At 42.6% G+C, this 23,025-nt stretch overlaps 1 protein-coding gene and 1 non-coding gene across 3 annotated transcripts in view; one reads left to right on the top strand and one right to left on the bottom strand.

The window, feature by feature from the left end:
* The window catches only part of DRD3 (dopamine receptor D3), a 62,600-nt gene extending 40,007 nt beyond the window's left edge, over nt 1-22,593 (top strand). For both annotated transcript variants that reach the window (XM_056109411.1, XM_056109412.1), the window contains 5 exons: nt 1,305-1,447; nt 13,713-13,909; nt 16,686-16,763; nt 20,423-20,768; nt 22,209-22,593. In XM_056109411.1, coding sequence (XP_055965386.1) covers nt 1,305-1,447; nt 13,713-13,909; nt 16,686-16,763; nt 20,423-20,768; nt 22,209-22,405 — 961 coding nt within the window. In that variant the 3' untranslated portion in view covers nt 22,406-22,593. The remainder of the gene's footprint in view (nt 1-1,304; nt 1,448-13,712; nt 13,910-16,685; nt 16,764-20,422; nt 20,769-22,208) is intronic.
* Nucleotides 3,619-3,701, bottom strand: TRNAS-GCU (transfer RNA serine (anticodon GCU)). The gene has a single exon. It is a non-coding gene; the product is annotated as a tRNA-Ser (tRNA).
* Nucleotides 22,594-23,025: the final 432 nt, after the last annotated feature.

The following is a 23,025-nucleotide window of genomic DNA, read 5'->3' on the forward strand; positions in this document are numbered from 1 at the left end:
ATATAATGACACAATCAGGAGCAAATAGCCTCTTTCTGCATGATTCTTTCATTATATGAAAGTCTGTGGGAGGGAATAAAGGCACAAAGGACATTTATGTGTCTAACCAGTCTTCAGGGCTTGGGTAAGGACAATGACAAGGATGCTAGACCATTAATCATCCCTGGAGAGTGGCTCAAGGCTGTTGAACTTCATTTTTTTTAATTTTTCTTTTGGAATAAGGGTGAGACCACACCAGCAGTGCTGGGGGCTCCTGTCTCAAAGCTTGAGGGTAGCTCCAAAGGGTGCTCAAAGAGCCAGGTCTGTCGGGAATCAAACCAAGACCTTCCACAGGCAAGGATAGTGCCATAATTCATCACTTCTTTTTACAGCTCTGGCTTAATGTTTTTTTTTTTCTCCCTTTCTACTTCAATGAATTCCTCATCTAACTCTTTTCAACCTTACTGTTTTTATCTCTTTTTGTTTGGGAGGAGGGGCTGTTTTATGGTTTGGTTTTGGTTTTGGGTCACACTCAGGGGTCACTTCTGGCTTGCACTCAGAAACTACTCCTGATGGTGCTCCAGGGACCATATGGATGCCAGTGATGTGCACATAACCAGGTCAGGTATAGGCAAGGCAAGTGCCTCACCCGCTGTACTTTCTCTAACCCAACTATTTTTCCTTTTTTATTTAAAAATTGTTTTTCTCTTGCCACATATATATAAATATATGTATATATGTATATGTGTGTGTATAGTTATTTCACCAGTCATTTATCAGTTCTCAGTTTGTCTTGAAACAGTTCCCTTCTCTAGGGGCCAGAGAAAGAACACAGTGGTTAGGTGCTTGCCTTGCACACAGCCAACTCAGGTTCCATTTCTGACACTGCACATGGTCCCCTGAGGATCTCTAGGACTGATCCCTGACCACAGAACCAGGAGTGATTCCTGAGCACCACTAGATTTGGCCTAAAAGTAGTTCTCTCAGGGACAGATACAGAGTGATCTCCCTCATATATGGAATATAAAAAAAAGAATATATATAACAAGAAAATAACAAATATCCAAAGGTAATAGAAACTTTGAACTGGTGTTCAGTAGGAAGTTTAACCACCGCAGGGAGGATGTGGTGGTAGAATAGAACGGGTGAGTCCACTGGGATAATGGTAGAAGGAAACTGACCCTCTGGTGGAGGGTTTGGTGTTGGAATGTTGTGTGTATAAACTCTATCATTGACAGTATTATAAATCATGCCTAAAATAAAATTTAAAAAATCAGTGGTTCCCTCCTCTTTGCTCCTCATACCTCTCCTTCCCTTCCTCACAGGTACACGGCAGTGGTCATGCCCGTTCACTACCAACACGGCACAGGACAGAGCTCCTGCAGGCGCGTCGCCTTCATGATTACAGCCGTCTGGGTACTGGCCTTCGCTGTGTCTTGCCCACTCCTCTTTGGCTTCAACACCACAGGTAACAAGGCTGCCCCAGCTCGAGCAAACATGAGACTCACCTGCACAACTGGGAGAGTGCTCGGTCCTAAATGTCTCTTGACCCCTGGGCTATGCATTTTATTAAATAGGGATGAAACTGACCCCAAAACTTTATCTTTGTTGACGATAAGTAAAAACATGGGACCAGTGAGATAGTACAGAGGGTAGGATTTGATGCCCTGTACCTAGATGCAGCCCTCTAGGAGTAATCCCTGACAGCAGAGCCAGGGCTAAGCCCCACCTGATGTGGCCCCAAAACCAATTAATTAATTAAGTGATAATTAGAAAGCAAGCTTTCATCAATTATTGGCATGGGGGTAAAGATCCTCTTTAAATGTTATTATTTCTGGGGGCTGGAGCAATAGCACAGCAGGTAGGGCATTTGCCTTGCACGCAGTTGACCCAGATTCGATTCCCAGCATCCTATATGGTCCCCTGAACACCGCCAAGAGTGTTCCTGAGTGCATGAGGCAGGAGTAACCCCTGTGCACTGCCGGGTGTGACCCAAAAAACAAACAAAAAGTTGTTATTCCCTACCTTGAAAACAAAAATGTCATCGTATTCATTTGGAGCTGTGTGCTAGTTCAATGTATAAGCTATATTAATAAGGCAGGTAGGGCTTCTTTATGAAAGAACTCACAGCTGACTTGAATTGCAAAAATAAAGCACATTATAAAAGCCACCAAGTAGGATATATATTCCTAACTTTTTACATCTTAAGGATCAATCTGGCATTTGGGAACTTATTCCTACACTATCGAGGAATATAGTTCTCATGTGTATATCTGAGATGGCTGGGATTTTATAAATAGCACTGATCCAAACTTACTCCTCACATGGATCAGAACCTCTGGGTCCGTTTCATCCTCATCTTGCAGCTTGAGGATGCCCATGTTGAATGAAAGCAATTATCAGGTAAAGCACAGGTACAGAAAGTTCTCACTTGAATTCTTGATACATTCTTAATAACTGACTTTGAACAAAATAATGTTCAAAAACCCAAGTTTACCATGAGCTAATGTTTTGTGTTTCCCTCCCTTCCCTTCATTGTGACTGATAATATTTTAGTGCTGACTGGTGAGTCCCACACACACCTAAGTGTAGTACTTGCACATTTAGTTGTAGTGCCAGTGGGATATCAGACTTCCTGGCCATGGTTCTCATAAATATGAGAATCATATCATAATAATATCATAAGACACTTCCTACCCATTGTCCATAATTTTTTTTAAGCATGGTATTCTCTGGAGGTCATACTCTATGTTTTGGTGTTTACCTCTTCCTGACTTCAGCAAGGTTCACAGAGCATCGAGAGATGCCAGGATCATACTTGCACATGTGGCAGCACCAGAGCTCAAACTCGCAACCTTACATTTATAAGTCAAGTCCTAAACTACCAAACTTAATTCCATCAGACCCTTGAATTAAGTTCTGAGGGCATATTTCTGATCTCAAAAGACTTCCTAAATAAAGACTGCAAAACACTCTTGATATTAAACAATAATTTACACTTCTTTGTTCATGAATGGACCCCGCACCAGGCTGTTTTCACTCAGGGTGCCCCAGAGGGGGGCAGGTGAGAGCCCTTCCTGCCCCAAGGGACCCATCCTCGCAGCCAACTTCCACTACCCAACCGCTGCCATGCTCCAGGCCACTTTCTGGCCATGCTTCGCGGCCATGTGACACATCATAAGATACTTCCTACCCATTGTCCATAATTACCACACCATGTTTGATGGGGTTCAGACAGTAGACAACAAATCATAGAGCCCAGCAAGCTACTGAGAGTATCCTGCCCACAAGGGCAGAGCCAGGCAAGCTCCCCGTGGCGTATTCAATATGCCAAAAACAGTAATGATAAAAAGTCTCATTCCCCTTACCCTGAAAGAGCCTCTAATTGTTGGGAAAGACGAGTAAGGAGGTAAAGGTAAAGGTAAAGGTCCTCCCGTTGATCGTCGATTTGCTCGAGCGGGCCCAGTAACGTCTCCATTGGAGACTTTGTTGTTACTGTGTCTGGCATATCCAATACTCTCGGTAGCTTGCCGGGCTCTCCGAGAGGGGCGGAGGAATCGAACTCGGGTCGGCCATGTTGGCCGCGTGTAAGGCGAACGCCCTACCCGCTGTCCTATGGCTCCAGCCCTAAAGGCGACGCCGACGAGGATGGGATTCGAACCCACGCGTGCAGAGCACAATGGATTAGCAGTCCATCGCCTTAACCACTCGGCCACCACGAGTAAGGAGAGGCTGCTAAAAAACTCAGGGCTGGGAGGAATAGAGACGTTACTGGTGCCCACTCGAGTAAATCGACAAACAACGGGATGACAATGATGCAGTGATATTTGTTCATTCGTTTTTCAACTAGCTCATTCCAGTTCAGGATCACAAGCAGCTAGAGTTTAATTCCAGCAGCTCTGGGTGCAAGGTGGGGACCAAGTCTGGACAGGATTTCCTTCCATCACAGCTCGCTTCCCACCCACACCTACTCCCAACACACTCTCCTGCTGCGGGGGACTGAGTCATGCCTCTAAAGCGCTCCTGCACATCTTTGGGATGTGGGAGGAGACCAGAGCTCCCAGAGAAACTCACAAACAGGCAAGAATATGCAAATGCTACACAGTCAGTGGCCCTGGCAGGGAACTGATTTTCCTTCCTCATCAACTGTATAATAAATGGCATTGAGCACAACTTTATTCAAGGAGCTGCTCTATTGACGATAAATACTGAATATTTGTTAAGAGAAAACTGATTGACTCACGTTCTACTATTCATCTGGATTTATTTTGTATTTCTTTGAATTGGTTGATTCTGTTCCTATTATGCTCCAGGTTTGTGAATTTTCATTATGTATGAATGCATACATATATATATATATATATTAGTCCCATAGCTGTGTGTTGAGCAAATATCATGTGTAACGCATTACATGTAAATTCAGAAAAATTCGACTTACAAATAATCTTAAAAAGAGCCATTTGCAGGACTGATTTCAGAGTCAAACTACATTTCAGAAGTCAGAGGCTCTGGAGTCAGGAAATCCTAAATTTAAACTGAAGTTCTATTATTCATTATCTGTGTCTCCTTGAGTAAGTGACCTAAATTTTCTAAGTTAAGTTTTCATAATGACAAATTTGGGCCAATAATACAGTGGAACATAAACTTAGGCAAATTCAAATATGTAGACTCAGGCGATCTATTTAATTAGGAAGTTTCCGATATTTATTTATATAGATGGCCTCTTGCAAATCAGTCTAGCAACTTCATCTCTAACATTGCATGTTGTATTTGAATTCTTTTTTTTTCCCCTTTGCTGTGTTGTGTTGTTTTGTTTTTGCTTTCCTGTCTTGGTTTTTGGGCCACAATCAGCATCACAATCAGGGATAGTCCTGGTTCTGTGCTCAGGAGTAAGCCCTGGCAGTGTTTGAGCACTGCATGTGGTACTGGGAAATCAAACTGGGGAAACTGGCTGCAAGGCAAATGACTTAACCCCTGTTTTATATTTCTGGTACTGGTATTTGAAATCTTTATATGATGATATATAGCACGTATTTTCTGTAGGCTTCATGAAATCTTGCTTGCTTGCTTGTTTGCTTTTTGAGTCGTACCCAGGAACGCTCAGGGATTACTTCTGGCTCTGCAATCAGAAATCACTCCAGGTATTGCTCGGTGGACCATATGGGATGCCAGGGATGGAACCCAGGTCGGCCACGTGCACGGAAATCGCCTTACCCACTGTATTATCACTTTGGACCCCTTGTGTTTCTTTTTATGAAGATTTTTGTTAAGCAATCTATTATAGTTTTGACCTTATATAATTTCCCTTATTAATTGACCTTATACTTACGATATAACTCCATTCATCTCCACCAAAGATTTTTTTCCCCAACAATTTACTGAAGATTAGATGGGATCAGAGCTATGCCAGTTATGTGCCATCTTCTCTAGAACAGACTTCTCTACCACAATTAAGTTTAAATAACAAGGTTAAATAAAAAACAAATATTTGTCTAGTTTATTCATGATCTTAAACTACAAAATTATCACCTTTCATGACTCTTTTCCAGTGGTTGCTTTGTTGTTTATAGTGAAGGACACTTTATGCACACAAAGACACACGTGTAACATTTTCTAATGACTATGGAAACTGATGCTGGCTACTAGTTTTGCTAAGTGCTAAATGTGCTTTTCACTTTAACCTGATAATTAATCCACCTTCTCTATCAATTTCTACATTAAATTGGGAACATTTTTTGTTTGTTTTGGGGCCACATCTGGTAGTGCTTGGGAATTACTCCTAGCGGTGCTCGGAAGACCATATGGGATACTGAGATGGAACCTAGGTTGATGCATGCATGCAAGGCAAATGTCCTACCCACTATACTATCTCTCCAGCTCCACCCAGTGTAACCTGTAGTTTGGGGGGGCACTTATTACCTCAGCTACACAAAGACATCTTTTACCTCAACAAGCAGCAAATCCACACCAGCATTTGCCGAGCTGAGTGATTCTTCTTATTCATTCTTGGAAGCTGGTGGGGGCGGTCTTAGATACATACACACACACACACACACACACACACACCCTGGTAACAGCTAAAACGGTCTCAAATCTGACATTAGACAGAGTTCCCAGTTAATGTCAACATCTAAAGTGAAGAAGAATGATGAGCTAATTGCAGTGTTATTGCCGTTAGTGAGATCATTATTGTTCCAGAAACAAAACTCAGAAATTTTCTTCCAAAAAGATTCTCAAGTATAGAATTGAGAAGGCAAAGAAAATGCTGATGGATGTACTTTCTGGATAGTCACTCATCTCTTTCACTTTTTAATTTACTAATAAGACTAGTTAACTAGTTATTCATTGTGTATTGTCAAGTCCATTGTAAGAGTCCAGCAGATCTTAACGTGTGTTATTATTGCTATTATATGCTTAAGACAGGGGTTTCTGTGCTTTAAAAATGAACTATGCTCCTGCTCTAAGGGAAATCTAAATAGTGATAGCTCTGCTGTGGTCATAGAGACCAAAGTGGCCTCCTAGAAATTAGATCAAGGTGGCAGAAGTTCTAAGCAGGAAAACTGGCTGTCCTTCCTTGCCTTCAACTTAACCTTCGCAGCGTTGCTTCATTATCTTGATCAACGTGGCTCCCTCTAACCACTCTCCCATCTATCAGGAAGCTTCCATGCATAAGTCCAGGCCAAATGCTTCTCTCAGGGAGTCACGTTTACTTCCTTTGTGGAAAGGAGAGCCAAGGAGAGCAGGAGATTAGACTTTCCCCCAGAGTACAGCAAAGGAAAGCACTTCTGGACAGAGTTGTTTTAACAAACTGGACAGCCATCTGGGAATGTGAATTGTCAGAAATTTAGGTAGAGGAAAGTTGAACTTTGGATTCTCCTTACTCAGAGTTTCTCTGATCATCTGAGGAAAGGACATTCTGCATTTTTGGGTGCACTCGGAAGACAGAGTACCAAGGCTGTGAAGTGTCACACCAGGTCTGCCACCGGCCAACAGTCTAGCCAAAAGTCACATGTCAACAGTCTGTACTAGGATTCTAAGAGGATCAGGAAGTGTTGGTACTAGAAATCCCCACATATCCTTGAATAAAAGCCCAATCCTTTAATGACACAGATAATATACATAACAGGTATTTCATTTTCTACCTAACTGGTTAGCTATTGTGTTATTCAAAACTCTAGAATCAATAAGGAATAGCTGATGATGGTAGTTTAAGAACTATTCATTTTCATTTTTTCATTTCATCATCCTGTTAATCGTCAATTGCCTCGAGCAGGCCCCAGTAACGTCTCTTTCATCCTAGCCCTGAGATTATATTCACGGCTCTTTAGGAGAATGAGACCCATCATTGTTACTGGTATTTGGCATATTTGGTATGCCACGGGGAGTTTGCCAGACTCTGCCCTGTGGGCAGGCTACATTCGATAGCCTGCAAGTATGTCCAAAGTAGGAATGAGATAATAAGATGTCATAAAAAAAAAGACATTTTTATAAGAAGTCTTAATTTCCCTTTGAAATATGACATGTTGGATTTTAGAAAGAGAATGCTTCCAAACTCTATTGCTAGGAAGAGTTGAAAAAAACAAAACTAAAAGAATACCGGACTCATTCTAAAACCAGAATCATCCGGCTCAGCCATATTTGGCGGGATGGGGGGTGGGGGAGGGAACCGAGTATAGATTCTTCCGTGAGACAAAAATTTATGAATTTCAAGGCAATGTTATTCACATCGTTGAGAGACTAAATTCCCACAAAAGGCTAACTAACCCCAAAAGCTTTTTAGAATTCTTGGTAGAGTTTTTGTGTGTGTGTGTGTTTCTATCACCCAGCAAAGTGCCTGGAACATACTAGGTACTCCATAAGATTTTGAGTGAGCAAGTGGATGTCACTGTTACTGTCTCCTGTTGTTCAATCGATTTTCTCAAGCGGGCCCAGTAACATCTCCATTGTAAAACTTGTTACTGTGTTTGGCATATTGAATACGTCACGGGTAGCTTACCAGGCTTTGCCATGTGGGTGAGATACCCTCGGTAGCTTGCCAGGCTCTCCGAGAGGGACAGAGGAATCGAACCCGGATCGGCCATGTGCTCCAGCCCAGCAAGTAGATGAGTCCTCCTTAAATACTGACATCCTTGGGGCTGGAGTGATAGCACAGCGGGTAGGGCATTTGCCTTGCACGTGGCCAACCCGGGTTCGATTTCCAGCATCTCTATGGTTCCCTGAGCATGGCCAGGAGTAATTCCTGAATTCATAAGCCAGGAGTAACCCCTGTGCATCTCTGGGTGTTACCCAAAATCAAAACAAACAAACAAAAAAATACTGACATCCTTTTCTCCTGAGATGCTGACATTAGTTAAAATAAACGTCCCCAATCACAGAACAGCAAGCCTAGTCCATTACCCACAGTCAGTGACTGCATATTCTATATATAAAATGTTCAATTAGCTACTGGATTCATCACTTATGTAACTGTTGTGCTGACAGCATAGCACTATTTCCATTAAATAATAAAGACAAGCCTCTGCATCTCTTGAGAAGTCCTCTGCCTGTGGGGGCCCTCACTTTTCTCCTACCTCCTTAGGAATTCAGCAGAAACTTCAGAATTTCTGGTGTTTGATCTTCTTTCTGCTCTGTCCATAGAACACACATCCAGGCCATCCATCTTCAGGGCCACTCGGCTCGCTGATAGGCCTCAAGGGACTACATGCAAGCAGAAATTCTGGAAGAGTCTCTATCTCAGGAGAGGCAGAAGTTTGCTCAGATAGAGGAGGAAGAAAGCAAGCCGACTTAGGGAATATAGACCAAGAGCATCCATTGATCAGCAATCCTGAAATTGCTGTGTGCTCTGTTGCTACTTTCCACATTTTCTAATGAAAAAAAATCTTTACACATGATAAAATATAAGGTATAATACTATGGTCGCCATTAAAAGTAGTATTAATATCTTACAAGAATAGAAAAATAAAGATTGGACCATAAATATAGCTTGGTAGTAATCTACCTGCCTTACATTCATGAAACCTAGGTTCAAGCTTCAGCATCCCCAAGAAATTAAATAAAGGGCTGGAGAGGGTAAGATAAGGTACAGGGGTAAGGCTCTTGCCTTTCATGAGGCCACCTCCATCCCTTAGATCACCAGCTATAATCCCTGAACTAGGAGTAAGCCCTGAACACTGTTGAATGTATCCTCCAAATTTTAAAAAAAAATCAGAATAAATTAAAAAAATTAAATAAACAAAAATAGAAATTCTAGATAATCCAGTGATATCACTCCTAAACATTCACCCAAATAATATAAAAACAGTGCTTAATCCTGGCTCTGAGCTCAGGCTTCATTCCTAGAGGTGCTCAAGGGACTATATGGGGTACCAGGGATCAAACCCAGAACAGCTACATGCAAAACAACTGTCTTACCTCCTGTACTATCTTTCAGGCTCCCCAAAATAAGTGAATCTTGACTATGGTTTTTTGTTTGGGAGCTACACCAGGCAGTACTCAGCAATTATTTCTTGCTTTGTGCTTAGGGATCACTCCTAGTAGTGCCTAAAAGACCATATGAGATGCCAGGGACCAAACCAGTGACAATACTATCTTTCCAGTCCCTTGAGGTAATAATGTTAAATGAAATAAGGAAGAAAATGAAAGCCAGTTACAGGATGATTTGACTCATACATAGAATATGAATAACTAAGTAAACAAACTAGCAAGGAACAAACTAGATTTGATAAAAACTATGGTGCTCACCAGTGGGAAAGGGAAGAGGGTGGGAAGGGTGAAGAGAGAGCTCTTTTCAGTGCTGAGACGGGGGAACATCACAATTTAATACATATAAAGGTATGAAGCTAAACCTCTGATGTTGCTTAATGTTGTGAATGTTGTAAGTCAATAAAAAATAAAATTTAAGATAAAATATACTGTTGACTCAAAAACAAATTAATAGAAACTCAAACTCCATAAATAACAATAACAAAATGTAAGCCATAATGGAATATATAAGCACTAATGGAATATGTTTATATTAAACACATCTAGGTCATCTTCTACCCTAGATTTCTAGCTCCCAACCACTGCCCTAGAAACTAACACTACATTCTCAAAATATTGTTATATTATGCAAGAATATAACATACACCAGATAGATACTTATTATATCCGTGTCTGCCCCTCACTTTGTAAAAGTTATATTTAATATATACCATCTTGATGTCAAGCTCATGTAGCCCAGAACCAAGCAGAGAAAAGTTGCAATGTATATCCGGAGGATGAATGGAGCCCATCCCACACCAATAATGGCCGTCAGGTGAATAGTATCCTGGCCACACTCTCCTCATTAGCACAATGCACTGAGGTGCTTCCTCATTGCAGGAAGCAGTACAATCATGGCCAGACGCTGAGAACAGGGAGGCATATTTCAAGAGAAGGGTTGATCGCTGCCAACATGGCTCCTTGTCGGTTCAGAAAGGCCCCATCTCCCCCGGAACACCAGAGATGCCAATTCAGTGACCACAGCTCAACGCTTTATGAACCATTTCCAAAGGAAGCTGGCACAGGCTAAGGGGAGGTGACAGTGTGATTCATTTTGCCTGGATTTTTGCTCCTACCCAAAGGAATCAGAAATCTGCTAGTAGCTCATAAAAATTCGAGAATTAGTATTATCATGAAAAATGCCTCCCTGAACAGTGAGCAAACTTTTATTCCCTTAACTGTTGCTGTTTCTCCCTTCTCCTTCTCCAACCAATATTATTCCTTTTAAGTGTCCCTCTCCAAATTCCTACTGCAAATGATACCTTTCCTTTTAGTACAAAATGCTCAGAAATGGATCAGAAAAATAGCTCAGTGGGCTGGGGTGGTTTGCATCCAGGAAGAGCCACTGTGATCCCTGGCATCACATAAGGTCCCCAAGTACTCTCAGGAATGAATTATTTTTTTTGTTTGGGTTTGGTTTGTTTGGAAGCCACATCTGATGATGCTCAGGGGTTACTCCTGGCTCTACACTCAGGAATCACTCCTGGCAGTGCTCAGAGGACCTCATGGAATCCCGGCAATCGAACCCAGGTCAGCCATGTGCAAGGCAAGTGCTTCCCCCACTGTATTATTTCTCGGGCCCCTGGAGTGACTTCTAAGTACAGAGCTGGGAGGTAGCACACGAGCACTGCCAGATGTGGCACCCCACTCATGCCCCAATTTTTTTCATTTAAAAATAAGCAAACCTCTCAGAGGAGGGAAAAAATAAGTAACAGGAAATAAATAATAATTACTATCTATTCTCATTAATTCTCATATCTCCTATATGAGATAATGTTTTTGTCCTTTTTTCCAATCATGAAACTGAGGTTTGGCAGTTAAGTCATGTGATGGCATAGTTAATAAGTAGGACCACTGGGTCTCAAACCTTGGCATGCTCAGCCCTGCCTTTCTCAGAAAACCAAGGAGAAGTTGGGGCCCAGCTAGCTTTTGCCCTCTCCTAACCAACTCCCACCTGAGGTAGCTTGTTTGAGGCTTAGTTTTGGACAGGACAATGCCAAGCCTTCCTGAAGTTTGGCTGCGTTGCCAACTGATACTGTGAGTGCTGGAAAAAGCACAAATGTGTCATGGCCCAGAGTGGGGGGGGGAAGCAGAGAATCAAAATCACAGAAATAAGTTTGTTTTGGGGGTCAGAGTGGTTGTCGGAATGCGTTTTGGTTGTGCCCCTTTCAGGTTGTACAAGCTTGAGCCCAAAACTGAATCTCTCTGACCCTTTGCCACTCGCCTGAGAATGAAGACAGCAATGCCACCTTCCTCCCCATACTGCTCAGTAAGAAAATGTGCATAAAGTCTTGGCATGTTACCTGGACACAATCCCCTTCCTCTCTTTGTCCTCCAAGAAAGCGCCAGTGGCAGGCCCTAGCCTGAGTACTGAAGGAGTCTCAGAATTTTCCAGAGAAGGCTGCAAATCTACAGAGAGCAAAGCCAGGCGCAATGTCCCAGCAAGAAGTGCCAACAGAATTTCAGGACAAAAGGCAGGAGCAGGGATATTCCCTAACTCACACTGTCCATCCTGACCTTATTTCCACCTTTCTTTATCTTCCTTCTTTCCTTCCTTCCTTCCTTCCTTCCTTCCTTCCTTCCTTCCTTCCTTCCTTCCTTCTTTCTTTCTTTCTTTCTTTCTTTCTTTCTTTCTTTCTTTCTTTCTTTCTTTCTTTCTTTCATAATCCAGTGTTCAAAAGGGAGCCCCAGGACCACTCCCAGCCAGTCAAACAGGTCGGATGGTTGAGGACCCAGTGAAACAGTATACTGCCAGGGCTATTTGGGGGGTGCCCAGAAGCCCCCCAAGTCACACCAGGCTGTGGAAGCACACAGCCCTCCAGGGCTACACCTGCTGATGCTCAGTGGACTGTGTGGTGCTAGGGGTCAAACGTAAGTCCTTGAGCATACAAGGCCTGCACTTTGACCCTGACTGTCTTCCTTCCCCTCCCTCTTCCACCTCAAACAAAGCCAAGGGCCCTTTATAAACAGTCAAATGCCTATTCTCATCTCCGGCCCTTACCTGTGCCAGCTGGAGCCATTGGACAATCCTTGAAGGCCTCCACACCAGCAGGCCGATGCAGGGGCTGGAGAAGGCCCATAGCATGTCTCCTGGGAGCCCCTGCACTCTGAGATTCCCTGTCTGCCTGGCTGCTTTTTCCTCTGACACTCAGCACAACTTCTGGAAGGGATCAGTCCTTCTACGTGGTCTGGGATGTCCCCAAGGACAGACAGTGACTTGTTTTTGTTTGCAGCCCTGGTGTGGAGCAGTCTGACACCTAACCATCATACATTTGTTTGTTTGTTTGTTGTTTTGTTTGGGGACAACACCTGGAAATGCTCAGGGGTTACCCCCAGCTCTGCACTCAGGAATCATTCATAGTGGTACTCAGAAACCACATGGGATGCTGGGGATGGAACCCCTGTCGGCCTCATGCAAAGCAAACACCCTACTGGCTACCCTATTGCTCTGGCCCCATGATAAATTTTCTTAAGTCAACTGTGAGCAGCACAGAGATGAAGGCAATCTCCTGCCCTCAGAGAGCTGACAGCATCAGGGTCTGACGCTGCGGCCCCATCCACATGATGAGCAAGCAGGCCCTGTGTGCCAACCCCACAGAGGGGCTGTAAAGAGGGAGCTTCGGCGGAGGGCCTCAAGGAAGGCAGGATTGCTGCTAACTGGGAAGCGATGAGGAAACCCCTGACCTGGGATGGGGAGGGCAGGCAGAACCATAAACTGCTGCTTCTTTGTTTTTGTTTTGTTGTTTGGGATCACACACTATCGGCCTTGCTCAGGGCTTACTCCTAACTCCGCGTCCAGGAGTAACTCCTGGTGGTGCTCAGATGACCATATGCAGGGCCAGGGATGGAACCAGGGTTAGCAGGCTGCAAAGTAAGCACCTTAACCGCTGAACAGCTGCTTTATTTTTTCTTTTTGGGTTATACCCAGAGATGCACAGGGGTTACTCCTGGTTCATGTACTCAGGAATTACTCCTGGTGGTGCTCGGGGAACCATATGAGATGCTGGGAATTGAACCCGGGCCCACCGCGTGCAAGACAAATGCCCTACCTGCTGTGCCATCACTCCAGCCCCTGAACAGCTGCTTAAAGCTTCCTGAGGATTAGACACGGAGGGGCCGCGTGTGGGTAGAGAATATATTTTGTCATTTCTCTCCCGACACCTAGCACTTAGCAAACTGATTTACTTTATACCCTCTTCTCTCACCCACAGGGGATCCCAGCATCTGCTCCATCTCCAACCCTGATTTTGTCATCTACTCCTCCGTGGTGTCCTTCTACGTGCCCTTTGGAGTGACTGTCCTTGTCTATGCCAGGATCTACGTGGTGTTGAGACAGAGGAGAAGAAAACGGATCCTCACTCGGCAAAACAGCCAGTGTCTCAGTGTCAGGCCTGGCTTCCCCCAGCAAGTGAGCACCCTGGAGGGGCACAGAAAAGACCACACACACCCCACCCCAACCCCACGTGGCCCTGTATACTAATTGTTACCTGTAGTGGCAAGTCAGGGACATTCCTCTGACCCTACTTTGTAATTGGCTGCTATTGGCTGTTAGAAGCAGGAAATCCAATCTCAAAAGTGCACTGAGAGTCTTTTCTAGAGGCCATGTGACCCGGTCAGATGGCCGATCATTTCAAAGCTTGATCTGTTTCCCTTCAAGGTCTTTAATTGCCCACAAAGGCTGGCAGTTAAGATATGACATGGCTGGAGGTTTTTAGTGTGGCATTTGTACCTTTTACTACAGTAAGGTCCTAAGACTGACTTTTTGGCCAGGCTACTCACATCAAGCACTATTGAGGTCGATCACAACTCTCCAGCTTCTATGTCAAGGCAATAACCAGTCAGTGGTTGCAGATGCTTATCGTGCAGGTTCTTAACCTTTCTACGCTTTGAAAGGAAGATCAGTGCCTTTCAACTTCTTGGACTAATTTCAACTTATCCCAGTCCCTGCCACATGCTTCAAGGTGTACTCAAAAGGGTCAAGGTGGTGGGTCATGTGGTAGTCCACATCCCTTGTGTATGCATGGCCCTGGGTTTGATCCCTCAGCACTGCCAGATGCGTCCCTCCCAAAGAAAATTATGCACTTGAAGCATGACTGAAATTGATCACATGCCCTCTGACAGGAAAAGGAATATTATATAACTTCTTCTTTCACGGAACTGAAAATCTAGGCAAGCAAATAAAGTACGGCTTGACCCAAAGTAAATAGATAACTCAAGATGTTTGTGAAAATGTGAAAGGAAGTTAATGAACCACTACATTTAAACACCATGAAGATTACAAGGAGAGGTCAATGTGTTCTGATAAAGACTTTATAGATGGAATAAGAACTGAGTTCAGGGCCCAAAACATACTAAAGGGATAAGATGATTACTTTATGTGAGTTCAAGGCATGGGTGCCATCAGTGGCTGAGAACCGCCTCCCCAGGCCGGCCAACAAATGACCAGCAAAGGAATGGGCAACAAGGGAATGGGGCCACAGTCTGGTTGGTAACCAATGACCCTCTTTTCCTCTCAAAGCATAGTTATATAGAAATCGTGAAGTGCTAGGGTACACATAAGTGGGGTTGAACAGTTTCATAACAATAAACAGATGTAAAGCCACCCCTCAGGGGAAGTTCTTTTAGATTAACTCAGGGACAAAATCTCATTTGGGGATTCAGCAGTCTAGATTACTAGGAGATCCACTCACGGGTAGGATTCTATCTAAGGATGTATTGCTTTAGCACAGCGGTAGGGCGTTTGCCTTGCATGCAGCCAACATGGCCGACCCGAGTTCGATTCCTCCGCCCCTCTCGGAGAGCCCGGCAAGCTACCTAGAGTATCTCGCCCGCACGGCAAAGCCTGGCAAGCTACCCGTGATGTATTCGATATGCCAAACACAGTAACAACAAAGTCTCCAATGGAGACGTTACTGGGCCCGCTCGAGCAAAATCGATGAATAACGGGAGGGCCTTTACCTTTACTCCATTTAAGCAATTATATTAAATTAACTTCTTACTAATATTTCTAGTCATTTTGTATGAGTACAATAAGAGCTATTTAAGCTTAACGGTTGGCTCTTCCTGGGGACATCTCACTCTCTATCCTAGACTACCGCCAGCTTAGTTTTTTCTAACCCCAGCAGGTCCTTATTCAGTTACTTCTTTGAGGGTCATGATAGAATTTGTTCCATAACTGTATTCTTAACTTTTTATACTTCTTACAGTGTTTAGCTTGTCCTTTTTCGATGCAAGGGTAGCTTACTATTTTTCCTGGAATCCAACTTTGTTCCTCACCGGGATCCTCCTTTTGGGGGTGTTAGGACGTAAGGACAACTGAGGCTTAAGTCACGAAAATATGATGGATGCCCAGGAGTAAATACTATTCATCAATTAACTCACATGTTACAAAAGCATAGCATCAACTGTATTCCTGTGTCTATACAAAGAGGAGAATGCTAAAACATGCAAAGGACATAGAGGAAAGAGAAAAGCAATATAGGATTAGAAGTGCCTGATGGAATTGGGTGTGCTTCGAGAGCACTGTGGTGGGAGTAACTCAATAAACCTAAGTTCCCTGTGGGATGAACAAGGACAAACCAATGTTTTTTTTTTTTTTTGTTTTTTTTTGTTTGTTTGTTTTTTTCCCCTTTATTTTATTTTATTTTTTTTAAAGTTGTAGGTTTACAATTTTTTGTGCTTTGGTTTCAATTATACAATGATCAGATACCCATCCCTCCACCAGTGCCCATTTTCCACCACCATGGATAATATCCCTCCCACCCCCATCCCCCCCATCCCCCCGTCTCTGTGGCAGGGCAATCCCCTGTGTTCTCTCTCTCCTTTTAAGGACAAACCAATGTTATGCAACACTTTACACCACTGGGAGGTGGACCCCCTTGCATGGCTGAGTGTGGTCCAACCCTACGCCGCCTCAAAAAAAAAATTCTGATTTTACTCTTGAAGGATGGTTCCGTTTGGATCAACCTTTCATTATATCAACCTACATCAGACAACATAACAGCATATAAACCTGAGTGAGACTCTCAAAGTTGAAGTCCCAAGACTTGAGATGAACAAGAAAATCGGTCCCTGTGAAATAGGTCGTCACGACCAGATTGTGAGGATACGAACATAACTATGTTCAAAACATTTTATCTAAATGGTGCAATTATGTTGAACTAATTCAGAACTGTTTCTCCTAGTCTTCCTGTATGAGGCTGCACCCCATGAGGCAGTTTTCAATAAGAGCACGATTCCCATCAGATGCTACAGGGAAAATGGTAAGTAGGCCGTGTGTTTGATGTCAGAACAGAGTAAGAGACCTTTTCTACAGTGGCTGGCTTGATTTCATTCCACATCCACCCTGGAATGGAATTTAGCCCCCATATCCACTTGTGTCTGTAATATATGACATACATAAGCTCCTATCTGATTTGAGCGGGATCATCATATGACTATATTGGGCTATATCCCAATGACTAGAGCCAAAGATTCCTGGATATGATGTGAAGATGCCATCCAGAGCCATCTGCATTAGAAGGAACAGGGCATTCAATGAAATGTATGAGCAGAGCCAAGGAAAGCAGAGAAGGGAAGCTAATAAGTTTTCAAGTCTTGTTTGTCATTTACTGTGGAGAAACAGGACAATCCCATGTTCACCCTGATCATTGTCCTCCCAATGTAAGGCGGTCCTCCCTCCCATCTAAACTAAATAGGATGCACAGTAGATTCTGCTGGCGCTAAATGTAAAACCAATACACCCCCGACACCCCAAATTCTACTGCCAAGTAGATATGAGCAATAAGGCTTCTACAACCCAAAATGATTATAATCTGAGCCTTGTTCCATCTTTATATAGTTAACTGCTCTTTATATAGGTCTGTTTTTTAAGACAGTTAGAGACTCCTAATGTAGATTATTTTTAAAAATAAGGAACCAAAGGGAGACTATAGCAGATAAGATGCTTGCCTTGTACATGGCGTGACCTGGGTTCAGTCCCTGACACCCTCCAATCATCCCCTGAGCCCAACAGAAGTAATTCCTGAGTGCAGAGCCAGGAGTAAGCTCTGAGTACTGGCATGTATGGCCAAAAACAAAAAACAAAAACAAACAAAAAATAGCAGAGGCTTAACGTTAACGTTAGCAAACTTTAGATCCAAGGATTGAGGAGACTCTAAGAGAAACAGAGGAAAAATGGTGGCCAGAGATATTTGAGAACTGAGAAGCTGGTATTTCTAAGAATCTGCTAAAGTGGGCTTTATCCTGCTATCCAAGAGTAAGATTCTGCCAGTCAGACCCAAAGTAACCAGTATTTCTTTATGCTAGTCATGATGCAGTGGTAAAACTGTATAGAGAGCTGGAAAATACACCCACTAATATCTAATCTTAGAAGAACCACTTTCCTTCTGTAAACTGAATTTCCACATCAGTAAAATGGAGGTATATACACTAACTAGATCAGTACTCTGGAGTCCAAGATTTTATAAGAACTCTCAAAAGCTTATTCCTCTACTCCCTAGTTTCAGAAATAATCTGTTACAAGTTAGATATTTTCACTTTTAGAAGATTACTAGATGCCAGTTTATAAACATAATCTTGGTTTTAAGTGGTCACTCAAATAAAATAGATGTTTATAGTATAGAAAAATTCTGTCAACATGAAAACCACAAACTATTTAAATATTTTATGCTATTATCCATAAAAATACCTCTGCAAACCAGTTCCAAAAGCACTAGATCATCTTAAAGATCCCTTGCATTCATTACTTCATTAATCATTTAAGCATATCTGATTGATTGTAGTAGTAAACATTTTTAAAGCATTTTAAGCATTTTTTTTATCCATAAGAGTGTGATTTCCCCAAACTAAGGAAAGAGAAGTAGGGCTCTTGATTTGCTGATACTGACTTATATACACAAAAAGAATGTACTAGAAGAATCAGGTAACTTGAAGTCTTGATGAGAGCGTTCGAGGAATACTGTTCATTTTCAAGGAAGACTCTGTGTAGGAGACCCAGATCAATGGATATTAATGGTCAATATTACTAGTTAAGCTCTGGTCTCCTTGCTCCACTAACTGCAACTGAAGGTGTTGGGTGCAAATGTGAAATTGATAGGATTTGTCATTTGTATCAGAGTTCTTGGTGTCTCCTGGAAAGTGGGGGAGTAAAAGTCTGCTTTTATGGCTTTAGTTATAAGACTTAATTAAGAACTCTTGCTGGAGCTATAGCACAGCAGTAGGGCGTTTGCCTTGCAAGTGACCAACATGGACCACCCGAGTTCGATTCCTCCGCCCCTCTCGGAGAGCCCAGCAAGCTACCGAGAGTATCTCATCCACACGGCAAAGCCTGGCAAGCTACCCGTGACATATTCAATATGCCAAACACAGTAACAACAAAATGGAGACTTTACTGGACCCGCTCGAGCAAATCGATGAACAAGGGGAGGACAGGACAAACAGTGCCTATACACAACATTGACGTAGTATTTCTTCAGGCATGGGAAGGAGTTCGTATTTCAGGCATATACATTCCTTCAAAATATGCATTCCTACCAGAAATATTCCCATATCTGAAGTTCTCAATTGTTAAAGTCAACTCATCTCAAAATCATTTTTCCCCATTTCTTCCATTTTATAAATGAGGCTCAGAAGCCTTAGAGAACTTGTCCAAGGGTATAACCACTAAATAGAAAAGCTGAAATTAAATTTCTGGCTATTCTGTTCTTTCTACTAATTATTATGGAAATTAAAAACTGAAAGGTAGGAATATCAATAACTAATAAGAATCACTAATTCTTTGGTAGATATCAGCCTGCTTTGGCAGTTCGAACTCATGGCCAATCTCAGTTCATCTATACCTGAACTCTAGACTTTCCATCTATAGACTGACTTTTCAAATCTATAGGATGGGGACAAAACATTCACAATATCTCCCTCCATACACACACACACACTAGAAATGAATAAAGAAATTCCAGGTATTTCTTTATTCTATGCATTTATTTCTTTATTCCTGTATTTTAACTGAAGATATTTTTGTCAAGACTCATAAAATGCATAATTAGAATACCATATCATACTAAACAAACTAATAATAACTCCCTAAAGACAGTTGAATAGTCAACCAGTGCTTAAATTTATCACAAACGCTTAATAGTTTTGGTTGTTTATTTGAATCAAGATTCAAATAAGACCTATCTGGGGCTGGAGAGATACCACAGTGGGTAGGGCGTTTGCCTTGCATGTGGCCAACCTGGGTTTAATCCCCAACATCCCATATGGTCCCCCCAGCACTGCCAGGAGTGATTCCTGAGTGTGCAACCAGGGGTAACCCCTGAGCATCGCTGGGTATGACCCAAAAAGAAAAGAAGGGGAAAAAAACCTATCCTCTAAAACTGGTAAGTAGGAACGTGGGTCATTGCATTTATTTGTTGCAAAGTCAAGCCCTAGAGTTTTCCACTTTATCCAGAGAACTCTAACTCAGAGAAACCGGAACATAATCCTACTCTATCCTTCTCAGGGGCTGGAGCAATAGCACAGTGGGTAGGGCATTTGCTTTACACGCAGCCGACCAGGGTTTGATTCCTCCGCCCCTCTCTGACAGCCAGGCAAGCTACCGAGAGTATCCCGCCCATACGGCAAAGCCTGGCAAGCTACCTGTGGTGTATTTGATACGCCACAAACAGTAACAACAAGTCTCACAATGGAGACGTTACTGGTGCCGCTCCAGCAAATCAACGAACAATGGTGCTGCAGTGCTACAGTGCTGCTGATCCTTCTCAGGGCATCTTATAATTACCCTATGTTCTATTTGTGGTAGGTGCTTTTTAGTCATAAAGTGATTTTCTTATGCCTTAACTCCATAGCCTCTCACAGATGCTGCGTAGTTTTCACACAATGATACTTCCTTTTCCTTTCTTGCACTCTTGGCTCCTTTCAGGAAACTTCAGAAGATAAACAATATCCTCAGAAATGTCAAGACCCTCTCTTGTCACACCTGCAGCCCCTGTCCCCTAGCCGGGCACATATGGAGCTGAAGCGCTACTACAGCATCTGCCAGGATACAGCCCTGAGAAGACCAGGCTTCCAAGATGACGAAGGAGAATCGAAAAGGCCGGGAAGGACTCGAAATTCCCTCAGCCCCAACTTGGCACCCAAGCTCAGCTTAGAGGTTCGGAAGCTGAGTAATGGCAGGTTGTCAACATCCCTGAAGCTGGGTCCACTGCAACCTCGGTCAGTGCCACTTCGGGAGAAGAAGGCAACCCAGATGCTGGTCATTGTGCTTGGTGAGCTTGGGTAGGGTTAGATGGGTTGGGCTAGGTAAGTTGAGTCCTGTGGCATTGATTGTCACTGCCACCCTGCCATGGATGACCACATTTGACATAAATTGAAAAACCATTGACTGTAATAATAATAAATGTTTAGAATACAATCAAAAACAATTTATGTATAAACAGTAACTCCACTGAAAAAGACCTAGACTGAGATTTAGGAATTTCACCTAATTGAATTATGCTTATGATTTTCTGACCTATAATATAAAGTTATAATGGATAAATCAAATAACAAAGCAAGACTATGATTCCATAAGAGTTTCAGCCACTACTAGGATATTCAATAAAGGGTTACTTATTTTTCAGATGTTAAGTTAAAAATATAAGTATGCAAAAAATTAGTCGTATGGCATAATAACATCTAGATTACATTAAATACAGAAGGAAAAGACCTAAAATTTCACCAAGATGTCAAACGTTTTAATTTTGGGTTTGGGTTTTTATTTAAGGGTGTCTTTTTCTGCTTTTTTGTTGTAGCACCTCCAGAAGTATTCAGGGAACCATATAGGGTGCCAGCAATCAAACCCAGGTCAGCTGTGTGCAAGGAAAGCACCTTATCCACTGTATTATCTCTGTAGCCCCAAAGTAAAGGACTTTTAATTGTAGGTAGTAATTTTCCCTCTTTATATCTTTCTGTATGTAAATGCTCCATGATATATAAATCATCGCTGATTTTTGTAGTATGTACATGATTTGTGGAGAGGTGCTGCAACCAACTTTTTAAAGTAAATAAAATGAGGCTGGCAAGATAGTAGAGCAGACATCCTGCTTTTCTTGCATACGGCCAGCCTGAGTTCAATCCCCAGCACCCTAGACAGTCCCCTGAGCACTACCAGGAGTGATCCCTGAATGCAGAGCCAGGAGTGATCCTTAAGCACTGCTAGGCCTCTAAATAGGCTAAGCCACAGACGCCAAGTAGTTAATGAAGCTGATTAATTCTGTTGAAATAACGCCCAAACTTCTCATACCTTAGGTGGTTCCTAGAACCCCTGAAGTAATCTCAACAGCAGTAATTGTATCAATCAAATTTCTAAGTCTTTTTCCCCATCAGCACCTAGGATTTTATTGTACTTGAACAGACATTAAATATATATCTGCATCAGGCAGTAGAAAAGTCTAGCAAAGGACTAACAAAAGATCACATTAGAAAGCTGATTTAAGAACAAAGGTCTGATAAAAATCAAAAATGTCACCATGTTATTTTCTCATTAAAAAACTCAGCTACATGGTGGCTTATCATAGAGTGGGTAAAACTACAAGCGTAAACTTCCAGTTTAGTGACAGGTAGAAGCCATACAACTGTGAATCATTTTTATTTGTAACATGTAATTTCATGCAATCAAAGAATTAAGCAAACCCCTTACTTAGTGTTTCTCTTCCTTTGGAATCTAGGTACCTTCATTGTCTGCTGGCTACCCTTCTTCTTGACCCATGTTCTCAACACCCACTGCCAAGCCTGTCATGTGTCCCCAGAACTTTATAGCGCCACGACATGGCTGGGCTACGTGAACAGCGCCCTCAACCCTGTGATCTACACGACTTTCAACGTTGAGTTCCGCAAAGCCTTTCTCAAGATCCTGTCTTGCTGAAGGAGGAAGAAAAGGAACACTCTCTGGCCCACCGCTAAACACCAGGCTCTTGGACTGTTGGCCAGAGCATGCTCAGAAAAACACCGTGTGATGTCCTAAGACAGATATGTGGTAGGAAGGTCCCTGGAGCTTAGATCTCTACATAGTGGTTGTAACCCAACTGCTTCCTCCAAAACAGAATGTTCTATCCCTAGCTAAAACCTGACTTCATTCTGCCAATCTTCAAGTGTAAATGATAAGCAATAATTCAGACAAAAGCTGGTAAATGACTCTATACTAAAAATTATCATCAGAAGTATGAGTCATGGCAATGAAGGACAAATGAACAGATCTCAAAATTCTCAACTTGCCAGGGGTCCAGGAAACCATGTTGATGAATAAGCAGTCTCTCTCTCTCTCTCTCTCTCTCTCTCTCTCTCTCTCTCTCTCTCCATTCTCGCTCTCCTCACCTCTAATTAACAGTCAGCCTAATTTTGCATATTTGTCTGTCCACTCTCTTTTGTTCATTCCTTTCTTCTTCATTGTATTCTAAATATAATGCCAAGGCCACTGCTTCTACCTCCTCACAGAATCTGAATTTGGTGAAGGAAATTCTTCACCCCCAAGGAGACACTGTCCCA

Source organism: Sorex fumeus, unplaced genomic scaffold (assembly GCF_029834395.1).
Source record: "Sorex fumeus unplaced genomic scaffold, SorFum_2.1 ptg000265l, whole genome shotgun sequence".
NCBI lineage: Eukaryota > Metazoa > Chordata > Mammalia > Eulipotyphla > Soricidae > Sorex > Sorex fumeus.